The 19154-nt window shown below is 37.1% G+C and overlaps 1 protein-coding gene across 1 annotated transcript in view; it reads right to left on the bottom strand.

The window, feature by feature from the left end:
- Positions 1-17890, bottom strand: part of cacna1g (calcium voltage-gated channel subunit alpha1 G) — a 129790-nt gene extending 111900 nt beyond the window's left edge. The window contains exons 1-2 of the mRNA XM_088439178.1: positions 17788-17890; positions 8100-8233 (exon numbers count right to left, since the gene is read on the bottom strand). Coding sequence (XP_088295304.1) covers positions 8100-8233; positions 17788-17880 — 227 coding nt within the window. The 5' untranslated portion in view covers positions 17881-17890. The remainder of the gene's footprint in view (positions 1-8099; positions 8234-17787) is intronic.
- Positions 17891-19154: the final 1264 nt, after the last annotated feature.

A 19154-nucleotide genomic window follows, 5' to 3' on the forward strand; every position in this document is an offset into this window, starting at 1 on the left:
TATCTAAAAGGATATTTTTACCACATCTGTGGACGAGCACTGCAGCAATGAAAGAAAAATGGCTGCAAGAAAACTTCCCTGTGTTCTATTATGAATTCAACCATTTTTTTAAATGAACAAATGTTTCCCTAAAGTGTCTTGTAATGTCATGAAGCCTGATGTCATGCAAGAAAATGTGTATGTTATGTTTTTCCTGGACTCAAAGCCCCAGCGTATAATAAATAGACAATTATTCATTTTAAAAAGTCATATAAATTAAGATGTAAATACATGTTATCCATCACATAAACATTTATTTATATATAATCTCAGGCCAAGTAATCGCTAATTATATTACATTGAGAGCACTGCTCAGATGGAGGCCGTCATGTTTATTTTAGCTAGAAAAGGAGAAAACATTTCACCAATGTAATTCATATGGCCTTTTGGATGTCAGGTTTCTATGCCAAGCGCAATTAAAAAAAGAAAAAAAGTCGAATAAGAAATTTTGAATGCTAATCGTAAATAAAAGAAGTGGAGGAAGAAGAAGGAGGAGGGTCCGTTCTATGCGGCAAGTAAGAAAATATCCAAATCGGTTTGGGAGTTAGATTGACTACAGTTATTCTACACATTTGAATTCCTTGACTAAACATGCTCTCCTGCCTTCTCTTTGACTTTTAAGAGTGCATTTGTGTTTGTGTGTAGAAAAAGTGAGAAAAGTGTTAGATTTTCATTATGGAGCTCGTACTTTGCAGCGCATGTGTCAGACTTCATTTGTCGGCACGATGTTCACCTTGGGTGCTGACGGACTGCCTACTTCTGGATGCGGAGCCCTTATATTTGCGGAAGCCCAGGATAACTAACCAGCGTTGACATATATTTGCTCAAGTTTTGCAGATTCCGTGCTATTGTGCGCTGAAATCAATGGCGAATTGTATTCATAATTTCTCGCTCTTTCGCTTGCTTGGCATATGCTTCCAAAGTATAGTCACTCTAACACCCCGCGCGAGCTGCATTTACCTGAGACCAGTAAATGGCAACTCTTAATTCTACACAATGTAGTTTGATAAAAGTTATTAATTTATTATTTTCCAGATGATAAAAACCATCATGATTTTAGTCTGTGCCAATCATAGACCACACACAAACACATTTGATTTTAAATACCAAAGTAATAGTTCAGGAACTTGAGTTCAATTCCCCCTCAACCTGGCCTTACTAGATTGAGTTTGCATGTTTTCCCCAAGCCTGCGTGGATTTTCTCCGGCCACTCCGGCTTCCTCCCACACTCCAAAAACATGCATGGCAAGTGTTCATCTCTGTGTGCTCTGCAAGTGGCCAGCAACCAATTCAGGGTGTCCGCCGCCTACTGCCCGAAGACAGCTGCGATAGGCACCAGCAAGCCTGCGACCCTTGTGAAAATAAGCAGCTCTAGAAAATGGATGGATAGAATCAACCTAATATGCACATTTTTGGAACGTGGAAGGAAGTAGAAGTACCAGAGTACACTATTAAAATGAGATGAGAGCCAGGATCTATGAAGCAAACAGGCTAACCAAGAGGACACCCAACCACCCACACAGCACCACATGTATCAAATTATATCTAAAAGGATCTTAGCTATAATGTTGTAGTTGGTATGTGCATATTCTACATTACATTCAAATCTATAGGAGCAGTTACTCTCAATGTATTATTACTGTTAAAAGAAGCACAATAATGTGAAAGTAAGTGAGTCTAGTCACTTAGCAGAAGTGGAGGAATGAAGAACCACGTGGAAAAGACAGATGGAGTGTTTTCATGCTGAATCTGATTGAAAGCCTCTCATCAGTAACACTTTCCAAGAGCAACCCACTCCAATGCCTATCTGCCTATATTAGCCACCATTACGGTGAACGACTCTCCTTCCCTTGCAACAGACCGATATTGTTTCATATTTAACGACTCAATCCTGGAGAGAGAGGGCAGGGGTGTTGATGACAACTTGAAGTGGGCAAATATACTTCACGTTCATTGTGGTTGTTAAATACTGTAGTACGATTTGCAATATGTTCTACAAGGGGGCAGCATGGTGGAAGAGTGGTTAGCACGTCTGCATAACAATTCAGAGTCCTGAGTTCAATTACAGCTCACTCTGACCGCCCTGTGTGGAGTTTGCATATTCCCCCCCATGCCTGCGTGGGCACGCCGGCTTCCTCTCACATTCCAAAACATGCATGGTAGGTGTATTGGGACATTCTAAATTATCATTGGGTGCATAAATGGTTGGTCATTCCTGTCTGCCCCGTCTACTGCCGGAAGACAGCTAGGATACGCACCAGCAAGCCAGCGATCCTACTGAGGATAAGCGGCTATAGAAAATGAATGGATGGATATTCTTTACAACATTAGTCAACCACAAAAATTGGTAAACAAAAATATTATGCTTCAAACTTATATTGATAATTTTTAAACATATTTGCAGCACCAGGGATCATTTTTGGCCACTTGCATGTTTCTTCACAGACATTTTTATTATTTTTTTTTTTTACTGCAGACTATTCCGGCGACATGATCATGCCAAGGGTTGGGGTTACTTTAAACTGAAAAAGGGCAAGATTAGAGGTTTATATAATCTCTGTAAACCAGGGCTGGTAGATACTGGAAACTGGATTCCATGAATAATCAAAAGAATAAGGAATTACTCCATGTAATCAAGTCAATACAGTTATCCCTAAAACGGGCACTCCTACAAGACAAGTGATTGGCTCCCAGCGTGACCAGCAACCACTTAGGGCAGGAGTTATCTACTCTCACCCAGGAGCTGTATCCACTCCCGTCCTCATTGGTTGTTGGTCATCCCTGGAGCCAATCACCTGTCATAGGAGTGGCTGTCTCCCTCATAAATCTCAAACACGCTGTTAGGTAGACACGAAGGAAGAGCAGGAAAGAGCAGCGCCGCACCGGAGCATTGTAAACCTATTACCTAGATTTCTATTTTCATAAATTGGAATTTCAAATGTAAATTCTGAATGTTATCATATTTGGTCAGCTACAGGCTTCAATCTCATTAGAGTTCGGCTTTCTGTGAGACTACAGCATTAAGGAAGGGAACGGGAAGGGATAATAGTACGGTTAATGTCAAAGGTTTATTCATTTAAGTAAATATTTGTACGGCAGTAGTTTGACGTCCAATGAGTTCCCATGGCCAGTGCATTCATAGTTAACTCGTCTGTCTGGCATACAGGGAACCTTCATAGCACGTCGCTCAGCAATATAGCATTTTTTTTTTTAATGAAAAAAAATCTGTGATGCACTGAGCGCGTAATAGGAGAGGCGAGACGTATTGAGGAATGATTACGAAAACTAAAAATATTTTTTAGGAATTGGCCATAATTTGCTGTGTATTTTGTTAAAGGGAAGGTCAAACCCATGCATTTTATCTATTTCAGGTGGCAACTTGCTGTCAAGTGAAAATGACATCCCAGTTGCTCTGGATTCCGGAAACGACCAATCATGGAATAGCTTGCAAACGTCACATGACCTAACTAAGAAAACATGGTGTTTTGATTGGGTGTTAGTTTCTTTTTCAGACATCTTGCTTTTTAATCTGAGCTCATCACTTATTTGAATAATTAAGATGAATATAATAATTGTAACCTCTTAACCTTGCTTTCATGGAATATTCCACACTAATGAATTTCAGCGAAATTAAAATTTGATTAGGTAAAAAAAATAAACAAGTGTTTTTATATACTGTTCTGTGATAATCTGCAGCAAATATGATGTACTTGTACTTGGAAGACAATCTTGCTAATGGAGAAGAACCCAGGAAAAGAGAATGCAGCACTCGTGTCCTGCCGCTGTCTTTGTGCAGCCCACATAGTGATAGAAGGGGGTGGCTGTTTGGCAGCAAACACTTTTGTTTAACAGCCATCATTGTTCATCTATGCCATATCCTTTTCTGTGTCCTTACACTCTCTTCTCTGGACTACATCAGCACTTGTTCACAAATTCTCTCCAACTGTCCAACTCTCATAAAACAAAAAATAGTGTATGGAAATGCTAGTTTGCATATTCTCGAACATGAGCAACTTTCAATCATTAAATCCATTAAAATTACATGAATCTGAAATGAAAGCCAACACAGACATCACAAAATTGCTGCCACTTACTCATACCAAAATGGAAGTGAAAAGGGGCCTAAAGTCATTCAATTCAGACTGTCTGCAGGATGCATTAATGTAAAATTGTTTTGCTTTTTCCTATGCTGTCACAATTTGCTACCAAATATAAAAACAAATAAGCTGGTAAAGAAACTGGAACAGTTAGCAGATACAGCAAAGCAATCCCAGAACACTTATTGACAAAATACCAAAAACAATAAACATAAAAATCATGGTTTTCTGTTGTGGGAATTGAAGCTAAAGTATCCAAAGAAAACCCACACAAGCACAGAGTCTTTCACAAATGTTCAGTACTGCTTGTACTGCATTATGTACAGTATTTTTTGTTTTTTTATGAATTATGTGAAATAACTATCTAGCAAGTTCATACCCTCTCTGATACAATGTAGTGTCTTACTCCCTTCCATTGACTTTCCAAGTCTCCTTCAGCTTCTGCCTACCCCAAACAAGGCTGGAACGGATCCATACAGCATCAATAAATCAGTGAAAAGAAGCAAGCGGGAATAGAAGAACACACTCAGGATCAGGTTCAATGCATTTTGCCAGCCTCCTATAATGAGACTACGTCACAGGTTGGAAATAAAGGAGGATGTGTTCGATCAGTCAAGCCTTTTAAAAGTTGCTAAGTTTGCATTTTAAATTTCTTTACATCATGACAGCATAGAGTCTTTGTATTGAGCAAAATAATTCGTTAACTAACGTTTACTAAAAACACATCCTGGCAGCTAACAAGAATGGGCTTCAACAGAACTTCAGTATTGCTTCATTAAAAAAAAAAAAAAAAAACAGAACAGAAGGGCTTTTTTTGGTTTAAAAAAAACAGACCAGAAGGGCTTTTTTGGTTTTATGTGTTTACTTAAAGCTATTCTCTAGGGGCAGCCATGTTGAATTATTTAAGAGTAAGATAGGTTAACCAGATTTTCAAAACTAAAAAACAGAACAAAACAGCTCAAATATACAATAAAGTCCTACCCGGAACTATTTAGAACAAATTAAATGACTACAGCTGTGAATTCGACCCAGCAAGTTAAGTTGCTATTCGACTGTTCAGTTTCATGTATCAAATATATCATAAATTGTTTTTGTGTACCCCATGCAGTTTGCCCACCATTACTTCTATTCGTCAGAAAACAGATTAAGTGACCCTTTAATTCGTCATAGGGCATAACTTTTTAAAATCACATTAATTTGACTTTAATCTAAAACATTATAATTTCTTTAAGTTGATGCTTTTTGGTTTTATGCATCAAGATTCTTTTGCTGGAATTGTTAGGGGTTGGAAAACAAAGACGTGAAAATGGGGGAGCATATGAGAGTTGTTGGTCTAACGAATGGTGAATTTGACCTCGACAGAACTTTTGATAGAGTAATACACAGTCGTCGTAAGAATGAGCATGCTTACCAAAAGTTCAAGTTTAGCCTAATACATGAATGCAAAACACCCAGCTGCGATTCCAGCCACTGCTAACAACAGCAACCAAGATGTTCATGTAGTGAACCAGCAAAGCGCTTTGCCAAACTAAACGCAAGTCTTCAAGTCCACGTAATTTCTAGTTATTTGGCGAATAACAAAAGAGCACCATTCCTTCTGAGAGTCAAAACTAGAGATTGCATGTAGAATTTGGGTTATTTCTAAGCATTCCTTACTTATTCTGCACTCTTGCACTGGCAACAGGAGCAGAAGAAGCAATTTGGAACCCTCTTAAAACTTCCACACCACCTGTACAATAGAAAATGTAAGCCGACCTTTTTCACATCTTTTAGTTTTATTTTGGTTCCCGAGCTAAGAAGCAGAGATTTTGTACTGAGTGGGCCTAGTAAACAGCAACTAATCATTTATAAGCTACAACATTTTATTGTAGAAAATGCTGAAGTGGCCAAAATGTGTGTTTGGGAGCACACAGCCGGACAATCAATGTCAATAGTAAATAATTCACCGCTGGCGGAACTATTGTTATGAATATTGGTTTCCCATGTGAACTGATTTGATAGGAGAAACGCGTGTTAGTGTGTATTGATGCCATTTTGCATTTTAAAACATCTGTTTTTGGCCCCGTATTCAAGCTGGTGGAATAGTCTCCTTCAGCCGCAAGTCCGCGGCGATGAGCTCTAAAGACGATGGATGGATGCATATTGCGTGGCCCACCGTCATTGAGCCATGTCATGAAGCGGGCAAGGCAGCCATATGCAAACGAGGCATTTTACTTCCTGATTAGAAATATTGGTACCGTAAAACTCATGTCTAATCAAAAATTAAATTGCTAATGAGCAAATATAACTTATATGCATATATTACACTGTGGAAAGAATAAAATATCAAGTTAGAAGCCCTTAAAATTAGCATTTTGCTCACAAACCATATTTAAATTGCTTCAGCTTGGAGCCCCTGTGGCTCTAATGGTGTCCCTTGGTACATGAGATTTCAAGTGTGTGCTATCTAGATGTCCTCTATAGCAAACACTTGAAATCTTGCTTGACACAGTTCACCACGAAACATATATATCATTCATCAGCCCACATTTATGTTAAGTTACTCTATTGTTTACACTGATGGGAAGTATAGAGGATATCTGGGTTCAAACTGCTTTATGAAAGATTAATGGCTATAGTGGGTGTCTAAATTACCGCAAAACCAACAGACAGCCCGGGTGACTATTTTCAGCTGCGGCGGTATCTCTCCTCACACAGCAGACCAGATTAAAAATTGAAGGAGTAAAATGAAGCTGATGCTTCGGCTTCTATTCCTTTCGCTGCCTTGCCCTTCCTCCTGGTACACCCCCAGATCCCCTTTAACACCAGCTCCTTTCTCTCCACAGGTGGAGTGGAACCGAGGAACGAGTGTTAATTTCAGATTGATGTGCTATGGCTAAGATACACAGCGTGATAACATTTGGTTATTACAATCATCGATTGGAACCACTATACACCAATCAATGTGCAAACAAACAAATTAAAGCACACTATTAACAAGTAAATTTAGCATCACTTTAGTTGTAAAATGCTTGAATTTCCTTGAAGCTTCATTTTCAGGCAACAGCAGCTCAACAAATAGCTTTAAATATGTGCGTATCCACTGCATAAAGCACATTATTATACAAACAATCCAATCACTCCAGGCAAAGTGTAGACTCAGAAATGGGAATTCTGCTAATTTCCTGTGACATGTTTACTGTCAAGCCCTGATAAACACACTATTACTTGCTAACCTTTTCAGAAATTGCGTGTGACATTTTCCCACAGTTCCTACAGAATGAAACACAACAGGAAGTATGTTGCCGAGGAGGAGGATGTGCAAAGATGGTTGATGTTATATGTTAAAGTACACACGCAGAGACTAATTCTTTGATTCTATGAACTTACCCTTACAGTCCTCTACAGTAATTGAGTAATTGAAAAACATCTATATTTTGATATATCTATATTTTGATTTATAATATATATATATATATATATATATATATATATATATATATATATATATATATATATATATATATATATATATATATATATATATACTGTATATATATATATATATATATTATATATATATATATATATATATATATATATATATATATATATATATATATATATATATATATATATATATATATATATATATATACTGTATATATAAAAGTTAAGCTAAAATTTAGCTAAATTTTTAGCTAAAAGTTAGCTAAAATTGTATGAGCAATTTCTTAATAATAGTGCACTTTAATGTCTTGAATATTTATCTATTCATGCATTAATGTATTACTATACTCTTGAACAATCTTTTTGGGGAATGTTTGGAGATATGTGGTATTCACTCAAGTGTTCGTAGCTCTACAAACACTATGGGAAAGCTACTTTGTCAAGTGAGTTACATGTAAAGAGGACCAATTACCCCACTTAAAAATAAATAAATAATAAAAGTGAAAATAAATATATTGTGTGTGACCTACTTACCCAGCTATCACAATGAAAAAGTCCAAGCGATTCCATGTATCTCCAAGATAGCATTTCTTGCCAAAAATCCCGAGAGCCACCATCTTGATGACCATCTCAATTGCGAAGAATGCAAAGATAAAGTCATCAAAATCCTGTATGAACATACACAGAAAAGCTTCAAGTTACTATAAGTAAGAAAATGCACCAACAAATTTTTAGAAATGAAAATATTGGCAATCCATCTTTAAATCTTTAACATACCATACTTATATTTTTGACTGTAGACAAAAAAGGTTGACACCAATTTCTCTTTTTAAGACAAAAACTGCCCATAGGTTTTTGTCTCATCAATTCCACTGATTTCTTTGCTAAACCTATAATAAAACTGAAATTGATCTAACTAATCGCATCTCACTTTCCTGTTCCGTGTTGACTGGTCCTTTGAATCCGAACTCAAACTCACAGCAACTTACTATTATTGGAAGAAAACCAAATAATAGACTTAAAAAGAGAAGCTAAAAAAAGAATTGGCATTTAATGACTAAAATCAATCAATGGGTAAAAAGGGCAACAGTAAACAAATGGAATTTGAATGACTAAGACGGAGAATGCCAAAAAATAAGAGAACGATTCTGAAAGCAGTTGAAGGCACAGGACACCCACTGATAGATGAGTCACTCCAAACATGAACATGGAAAAGTAAAAATATATCAATTGTGTTAAGTTTAGGACAAAGTTAGCCCTCTTGTGACATGGAAGTTGGATTCCGGTTAGAATGCAGAGGTTCGCGTACATATTGGTTCACATGTGGCTGCAATTTAAACTTCCATTCGTTATTGCATTGGCTGTTAAGGTTATCTTCTTCACTCCTTTCATGAATATGTAAAATGGTGGCACCCAAAGAAAAACCACAACGCAGCCTCAATGAGTTAGGTTAATTAAGGATGATTGGTCACTGACAAAACAGTACATTGAAACAGTATGCCTGATTTTTTTTTTTTCGTAAATTACACAATGTACCGTCTCAAATCATCACTCATGCTGTAATGTGTAAATGGTACATTGACAATAAAACCCTATTACTTAACAGCAGTGATGCACACAGCCCTCCTTAGTAATGAGTGTTTCTGAATGTGTGCATGATAGATAAGAGTGTGGCACCTGGACCAATTAGAAATGAACAGAAGATGCATGACGAGAAAACATGTGTTGTGTCAAATAGAAAAGACCAGGATGATTTACTGCCCCATCTGCTCAATTATTGAACAAACTATGAAATGGTTTAAGAAGACATACACAGCTGACTATGTAGAGCAGTGGTGTCCAAACTGTGGCCTGGGGGGGGTTCAAAAATGGTCCATCATCCATTTGTCAGCAACACATGGCATGAAAAGTAAATGAAATGTGACGCATCCCAAAAAAATTGCGAAAATGAAAGAAAAGAGAAGAGTGAGAGTGTTCTCAATGAGAGGAGAGGATGTATCCTTGTCATACAGCACAGGTGTCAAAGTCAAGGCCCGGAGGCCAGATCCGGCCCGCCACCTCACTTTTTGTGGCCCTTGAAATGCTGATGTGACTTCAGGTTTCTGACTAAAATACCGAAATTGCAAGTTCTCTTTAACTTTTAAAAATTTGGGTGAAGAAAAACAAACATTTTCTTATTCTCCAAATCTCTTTTGAACAGTTTTTGCCGGCTTCTGATATCAAATCTTGGTAAATGTGTGATCAACACACTTAAAATGTATTTGAATTCACAGTCATTCCGGCCCTCTGACAGAAACTATCACTACAATGCGGCCCAAAATAAAAATTTGTTTGACACCACTGTTATAGATCATAGGTGTCAAACTCCAGTCCCGGTTTCCAAGTTTTCAATCCTTCTCTCTCAATCACACCTGATTCAAATGATTAAGATCATTTTCAAGCTTCTGCAAAGCTAATGAGATGATGATTAAAATCAGGTGTTTTAGGAAGAGAAACCTGGAAAACATGCAGGATAGTTTGACTGTTGTGATATAGAGGGAGAACATTATTGTCCAATCTTACTTCACTTTATTGGTAAAGTTAACATGTCATTTTATTTAATTGTGTCAATCTATTTTTTTTATGTCTAATTTGATGCATTCTGTATGCTGATCTGGTCTGTTTTCATGCATCTGGATTCTTACTCTTTAGTTGTTGAGGGCTGGAAAATAAAGGTCAATCACACACTGAAAAAGGCACTGATTGGCTGTCATTGTGTTTGCCATAGCCTGATAGGCTCTTGTTGTGGGTGAAAGGGCAAGTGCAGTGGCAGAAGGAAGACAGGAAAATGGAAGAGCATGTAAAAGTTCCTTCAAAAAAAGACCCTGGCAGCATCTTTGTTACGCTCCTTTGTGAGGAGCTTGATTATCACAGAAGCAGCTCACATTTAGCATATCACATAAATGCAAAGCACCCAACTGTGACTGTAGCCACAGCTAATGCCAGCAGCTAGGACACTAATGTACACAATGTGCAAAAATAGATAAAAATAAATCAAAGAAAGACCTCTGCTTGAGGATTGAAAGGATTAATTGCATCAATTAATTACAGATCTTAATTAATTACTCATTTTTTAAATATCTTGACAGCACTATTTCTTTTAATTCATCATGTCTTTGGCATATACTCTCCCTTGGATTAAGATGGGGTCCAGGTAAATGAGGACAAGTGATCAAAAATATTGGATGGATGGACTGATGATCATTCTGACTGAAAAATGTGGGGAATGTTTGAACTATTTTGTTTTGTCTGATCGGCTATCACAGACTCATCCTACTATATTTGTTCAAAACAAACTCTTTGTCAGTGCTGCCAAATATGGAACACCCCACACTTCCTGTAGCAGCCCTGTAAAATTTCACCAGACACTTGCCGTTAATAACAACTGTGAAAGCTTAATAGCCTGAACTTTGGCTGTGAGACAAACTATTAAGTGAAGTGACAAAATGAAAAGTGTCCTGGGAAGGTGTTGGGTCACCATGAACTACCAGAATGAATTCAATGCACCTTGGCATTGGTTCAACAAGGCTCTGCTGGCGTGTAAAGCACAATACATCCAAAAGCTGTCTGCTTGACTTTTACCATTTTTATGTCTCGATCCCCTTGATCATTGATACGAAATATATCATTGCCATTGCATTTGCCAAGCACAGACGTGAGAGCTACTGTTTCCACCCTCCATAATATGATGTTCTTGATTTTAGGATTGCTAAAAAAAAAACAAAAAAAAAAACATAATTTTCTATATTGGTTATCCTGTTCGGGGTTGCCGCGAGCTAGAGCCTTTCCAAGAGCAAGAAGTCGGGTACACCAGCCAAGGACACAAATTACATATGCCAGTGGTGTGCCATCGGGGCTTCCGAGGCTTCCTCTGAAAGCACAAACACTATCCGAAGCACGACATTTACAACTTACATACTGTACAATGGTAATAATTGAATCCCAATGATCGTTTTTCTTCATTCCATAGCATGTGTCTTGGCTTCCAGTTATTTATTAAATCAGAATTTAGATGCTCGCTATCTTCTCAAATCCCTCTTACGTGTTTAGCTATGCATAGCTTCTGATTGAGTGAGCTCAATGTCCATCAATACTTGATTCATAATGGTGGACATTATCAGTCTCTTCTTAAAAAAAGACACTTTTCTGGGACGCCTTCCAAGAAAAAGTCGACAGAAAAATAGCCTACTCTATTTTTTTTCCCTTGCCCTAATATTTTCTCTATGGGGCTGATAACCTCTGTTAAAGAAAAAATATGAAAAAAAATCACCTGCTTCTTCAGTTGGACACATCATTCAGCTATGGTCAAACAAACATTCTACTTTTAAATAATATATTTTATTCAGACCCACCAGAACACAGTATTATGATTCATATTATGTTTGCGAAATATCAACCTGGCTACTATTTTTTTTTTTTTTATCCAAAAGCTACAAATTTTGTGGGGGGGGGCAATTTGAACGCAATTTCTCGTTGCTGTCTACCATGATTTAAATGACAGTTGCTCACAGCTCAGGTAACAACCGATAGCATCTTAGCTTGCGATCCTCACATGATCTAATGCAAAAAACAGGTGAGCATTGATTGGTTGTTACCAGGAGACAGCCTGTGACAAAATGGCTCCAACATATAGGTACCATATTTCTCAGAGTATAAGTCAATTTTTTCCCCCTCATTTTTACCCCCATATTAAGCAGGATTGACCTCTACCCACATAACTCAAAATAGACCTTTTTTCACATATATGCATTTGAATAAGATGAATTCAAATGTGAAATATGTAATATTATGTCTTTTACAAGGCTGAAAATGATTATATACACCTCTAATTCAATATAACCTGCATCTGTTTTTGCACTTTCAAATGCAGTTTCATCAAGCACCGCTTTATTGGCTCTTTCTTGTCAATAACGATGTTGCATGGATCATTTTTCCAGGCGACTTTGAACCATTATGAAAAGGAAAATATGGCTTGACTTGACTCCCTCAGTCTTTGGCCATGTGCTTGAACAAGCAGGCCTGGATGTTGGCAGGAGGGGGGAAAAAAAGCGAAGGGCAACCTTCCACGCTCTGATCTCACAACAGTCGTCAATTTGGATAAAGAACGTCCCAAGTAAGATGATCAGCAAATTATATCCGAAGACCTCCATCTCAAACAAATTGTACGGGCCCGAAGACGACTACCCGTGCAAGAGTTTTGTGCAAATGACGAGCAGGAAGGAAAGTGCGTTTGGGATTTAAATGGATGGGAGAAGCTATTAGGTGTGTCAGATAGTGATGTTGACTTTGAGGGCTTTGAGATGAATTCGCATTCAACGTTCTCAAAAAATAAACCATTGAAACTTCAAATTGTTTTATTGTTGCAGCATTAGTTTCAGCATTTGCGTCGTTTCTGCTCCACCTCCTCCCCTCATAACCGCAACAGTATATTTGATATACAATGAAGAAATGCATCTAAAAGTACCGTCATTTTGTAATTTTAATAACACACACCATTTGTTTTAATTGGACGGCCATTATATGTGTAACAAGTAAAGTCAGGGGTAGACTTTTACTTGCATCTTTGTAAAATTCACCTAAATGGAAGTAAAAAAAGGGAGGGCCGACTTTTTGCTGCTTAATTCATGTTCCACAAACACAATATTAATCGGAATGCCATGTTTATACTTGTGGGGTTGCATAACACATTATTGGGAAGGACACTTGTGGGTTGACTTCCTCTTTCTGTTTCTGAAGGGTGGCCGAAATTGGAGTTATGTACTCCCTCTTAGAAGCACTAGTAAGGAGGTGAGCAGCACAGTTTTGGACCGACTGTAGTTGCTTGAGAGAACTGCTTGACACCACAATAAAGTAAAATCCAATCCAAGATGTAACGAAGGCATGGATTAGTGTTTCAAAGTGCTTCTGGGAAAGGAGCAGCTTTACCTTTGCCAGCTGTCTGAGATGAAAAAAAAACATGGATTTAACAACAGTGCTGATTTGCTGGTGCAATTTAAAATCATTGTCCAAGACGGTTGGATTTAGATAGCATGCCAGGGGGGCCAGGTCGACAGGGTGGGATGTTGCACACAAGGACAAAAAAAAACATTTTTTTTTTCTTCTTTTCATTGAAAATCAAGAAATTCAGTGCCATCTAGGCTGTGATTTCTTCCAGACATGACAAAAGTGGCTTCAAGGAGAAAAGCAACAACAGCAACCTGAAACAAAATACTTGGGCCGTAATTTGAGGCAGGTGGAAGGTGAAATTGACTGAACTTCCATCCAAACGAAATCAAAATACAGTACTACAGTTGGTATTGTACAATGAATGATAATCGCCAGTCATACCTTCTTTATTTCAAAACAATGCTGTTCAAATACTTTCTTACAGAAATATGCATTTAGAATACGGGAGTTCTATAGAACAACTTGCTTAATTCCCACTCCCTCCACATGTGAACCTCTTACCCGCAACACGGATGACTCTACACATACTAACCCCGAGTGTGTGTGTGCATGTGCGTGCGGATTGCCTGAGAGCAAATGTAAACACACGTGTTCGCCAGGCAGCAGGCTGTACTGCGTGTTATCAATGCGTCAAGTGAGTGCCAGCATTACGCGCCCTCTTGTCACCTCTTGAATGCAGCCTTTAAGTTGGAAGTGTGCTGAGTTGCTAATGCTCAGAGCACTTAATGCATAGTGTGTGTGTGTGTGCGTTTAAAAGAGGCTATTAGATAGTGTGCAGGGCTGTTGCAGCTTTAAGGAGCAGATCTGAAATTCTCTGCACATGTTTTGAATAGTATAGCGTGATACTGTACATGAACAGATTGCATGCCTTTAAAATCATGTAGAGGTCAGTGTGAGGCAGCTTTCCATGATGAGGCAAGAAAGTTCAAACAATGGCAAAAGGGAAGACAAAATGGCTTGCAGCAGGAGAGGAAAAGGAAAATCAACTACTGTTGGCTCTACAGTATGTGACCCTAACTAACCACCACTCTATGGGGAATAAACGGGAATTCATTTGCTAAAATAATGCTCTTAAAATTTCCGATCTTTTTAGGTTACTATCCAGATGAACCATCATTTAAATATCAAACTGAAAAAGAATAATACAGTTAAATGCAAGATTTGCAGTTTTGGACTATTTACCACATACCACGTCTACCATCACACTGGAACCCCAAAATAGTGGCCATTTGTCAACTTATGTGGTGCCACGTGGCAATACTCTATTACATAATTAGCTGATGTTGTTTCAAATATTTTTTTCAATATTTATTATCATAGTTTTGGTAAGGAGTAGGCCCAAATTTTTTGTGAAAAGTGTAAAATTAAAAATTAATTTAAACAAACATATATATAAATGGTGGTTTGCAGTTCAGACGTTTGCTTCTTGTTACCACTCAGCATTATGGATTCTAACAAAATGCAACCAAACTGGATTTGTGTTTCACACCCACTGAAGTTCCCTTTGCTTCTGTCTACAAGTACAATTCCGTTTTCCATTTTTTTTAATGCTGTAACTTTTAGCAAACACATTTCATCAAATTGTATCTAACAGTGCGTTTTCTGCCAAATAATTTCACTTTAATATTACAAAGAAGATTTCAATGTTGAATGAGAGTGCTGAATTCCGCTGAGTCAACGAACAAAAACAAAAGAGGGCTGTTCTGATTTAGCTATTTGAGGCCACTTTGCAGGCGCATTATCAGCTCACTGCACAAGATGAACAGCGCCAGATAACAAGCTGATCTATTCCACAGTGTGCATGGAGCTCTCTTTGACTCTTTCATCCAATGAATAAAATAAATCAGTGAAAAAAAACACATAAAAAGAAAAATGCCACCATTAGTACGAGCGAGGCAGGAAGGAACTTAATGGAAACGCCTCCACACAAACCTTTTGTTTATTTCTATCTGCATAATGTAAATGTAAGTGGCTGCGGGGTCAGTTTTGCCAACAACAAATGCATTACAAAAAAAGGTTACCTGTAACTTGTTGTCTAAGTAAATAAATCAGTCATTAAAGCATTTCTCTTTTTGTTTCCTGGTGAAAAAGGATTTTAATCAGCTAGCAACTATCACATTTTACCACGTATTTTTAATCCATGATTACAATAGGCATGTCTATGACTCACACAACAATAGTGTTCCCTCATTTGTCGAGGTTAATGTGGAACAAAAAACCCTTGCAAAAAGGGGACTTTTCGTGCGTGTGGGTACCAGAATTTTTCAAAACATGTTAATAGTATGTATATATTTAAGAGAAAGATTACCGCAGTAAACCGGCTTACTTAAATATTTATTAACATTTTTGCAGTAACTGTACTGTTTTCCCTTTACGTTTCCATCCCTTAGCTGCAGATGTCCTCGGTGTAAAGGACCTCAGACTTTGACTTTGAGTGGAACCTGTGTAGCTGACCAAACATGAAATAGGGGAATCAGTGTTTACACTTGAAATTCCATTAATTACAACAACACTCTTAGTAATATCATCCCCATGTTCACCCTCACCGGACTCACTCACGTGTGAGATTCATTCGGAGTCTGCTGCTGGAGGTACAGTTAACAGCTTGGACAAGACTAATTAGACAATCAGTCCATCAGATCATGGGTCCTTCTACAAGACATATGATTGACTTCCAGCACAACATCGACCAATAAGGGCAGGAGTGGCTTAAAACTCCTGCCCAGGAGGTATACTGTAATCCACTCCTGTCCTCATTGGCCAATGCTGTGCCAGGAGACAATCATGAATCTTGTTGGCATGTGCGTTCACAGTCAACTCATCTCTGTTTGCCATTCAAGAAATTTTCACAGCGTGACTTTCCACAATATACTTTATATATTTATTGATTATAAATAAACAGATAAATCGCAAAGTGGTGAGGGAACACTACCGTGTTTATCAAAAGGGTTATGATTAGTGACAGTATTATGGTTTTGGAGATTTTTTTATTTTTTTTTTAAGTGAAAATCAGGGCCTTTGAGCAGGTGGAAGGCATGGGTTCTTTAAAAATGCATGTTCCTGTGCCCCCATGAGTATTCTCTGGGTACTGATGTGTGCCCCTCAACCTCCAAGACAAAAACATGCATTGTCATTTTTTTGGACACTATATTGTCCTTAGGTGTAGTTGTGGGTTTTAAGTATTGTTTGTCTATGTGTGCCCTGCAATTGGCATTCAACCAGATCAGGGTGCTTCTCGCCAGAAGCTCGTCGCATCAATCAAGGTTAATAAATCATTTATACATTTGTTATTTGTTTTGTATTTAATTTTAAACATGTAGAAATAGCACTTACTAAACTATTTTGATACCAATTTTTAACATGTATATACAATTTTGATGTTTTTCCCTGGGATTTTACACGCAGTAGCTAACTAGTATAGGTTTGGATTGACCGCCATATGGCGAATTCACATTATGATCCCAACAGGGGAATGGATTAATTTCGTAAACTGGGGGTCCACTGTACTATATACTAAGGTGCAATTCATTAATATGCCACTATGTAAAACATAGTATGCAAGAAAGAATTAAAAAAAAAAAAAAGATATAAAAGAGGCCAGGCTAACTGACTAACAGTTTATCTGGTAACTATGTGCTGGCAAATTTTTCTCCTTGACATTTTTATTGTGACAGATGACTTGGGGGACATGTTATCGACAACAGCAGGAGTGTTCCATGTGACAAAAATGGAGTCAATGGATCATCTTTCTTTGTTTATCTAGCGTATAAGGATATGTCATCTTACAGATTGACTCTGACCTTTTGCCAAGCAGACCAAGGGTAGAAAATATAGTCTTCCACAAACCCCGCACCATTTGATAATCAGTCAGCATAATATTTTTGAAACATTATATATTTAAGATGATGGCTTTGACCTATTTTGGACAGTTTTATCCAGACAAAACCACACTTAACACTTATCAGACGGAAGGTTCATTTCACTGGACTTTCGACGTCCTTTGAAAGGAAGGTGAAATGCGAACAAAACAGCCCGCAAAAAAAAAAAAAAAAAAAAATATATATATATATATATATATATATATATATATATATATATATATATATATATATATATATATATATATATATATATATATATATATATATATATATATATAAAATATAAATGTTATTACATAGGTCTTAAAAATGAGAAATGATACATCAAGTAAACAAAAAGCCAAATTTTCTCTTACCTGCAGGATTTTACATCTGTCAGAGTTGCAGTCAATGTCTTCACAGGGATGAAACATGCCCAAGGTTACACAGTTGAGAAGGATCACCAACATGGATGCTCGTTCAAACCATGTATGACAAATCAGTCAAGGAACAGAACAGATCCATAATGAGACAAAACATACAAAATAAGCTTTCCTCTATACGTATTCCATTGACCTCAAGGAAAAGTAACATTGATATTGGATCCTTAGAGCTTGCTGTTCTGAAAGTCAGCGCTATCATTTGCACATTGTTAACTAAAACCTTTTTTGTCAGGGCTTGATTTAAAACATGCAGGTGCTGTGTATACACTTTAAATGAAAGCCTATGTGAGGCAAAATAAAAATATGACATGTTGAAAGACTCAGCAAGATGATGAAGCAGCGGGCTTTGGTGTTAGAGAATGCACAGACAACTTGATGCATAGTGCACTTTAATTAATTTAACATAGGCACGCCTGTTGGGTGTCAATTGGAGCTATGTGACCCCAGTCGCGGATATCATCACAAGCAATGAAACAGTGGGATTCTGCAGTGGGATCTCTTGCATGCAGTCTTAGTGTGGAATATATTTCTACATTGTTGCCAGTAAATGTAGCCTGCTATTAAAACCAAACTGTTGCGTCAAAAAAAAAAAAAAAAAAGTTTCATTGATGCCGGTTGTGATGCAAACATTTAAGAGACTTTTATTTGCACTGTTGAATGCATGCATGTGCAACGAGGCTGTAGACAATCACGATTTTTGCGGCCAATCTTAATCGCCGATCAGCAAGTTTAAAAATCACAGATTACTGATCATCGATTTGATCACAAGTTTGCACAATATGTCTATTTAAATAAGTTGTTTAATTACTACATATACTTGTATACTTTTCATAGAGTATCAAATCAAATATTCAAACTATATTCCTAAAATAAATCATTGTGAACATGGATTAACAATCTTTGCCAAGAGCAAAACTCACAAAGATACACAGGTAAAAACACAGATGACCTCTAGAGGGCATTCAAGAATGGAGAAGCAAAAGAACAGAAGAATGGAAAAAAAAAAATATATATATATATATATATATATATATATATATATATATATATATATATATATATATATATATATATATATATATATGTATAATAACATCATTGTAAAAATTGTGAGCACAGATTTTGCAATTATTGCAAAATAATCAATAATAATAACTATCAGCCCATCACAATCAAGCCTCTCAAATCAGTGTAATGTCTTGTTGTTTCTGATAATTGAATAATCATTTAGAAAGCTGTTTAGAATTAAAGTGTTTCGAATCCTCAGAATTTTATTTTTCTCAACAGTAAATATTCTCCAG

Source organism: Hippichthys cyanospilos, chromosome 17 (genome assembly GCF_059441005.1).
Source record: "Hippichthys cyanospilos isolate Australia breed blue-spotted pipefish chromosome 17, RoL_Hcya_1.0, whole genome shotgun sequence".
Lineage (NCBI taxonomy): Eukaryota > Metazoa > Chordata > Actinopteri > Syngnathiformes > Syngnathidae > Hippichthys > Hippichthys cyanospilos.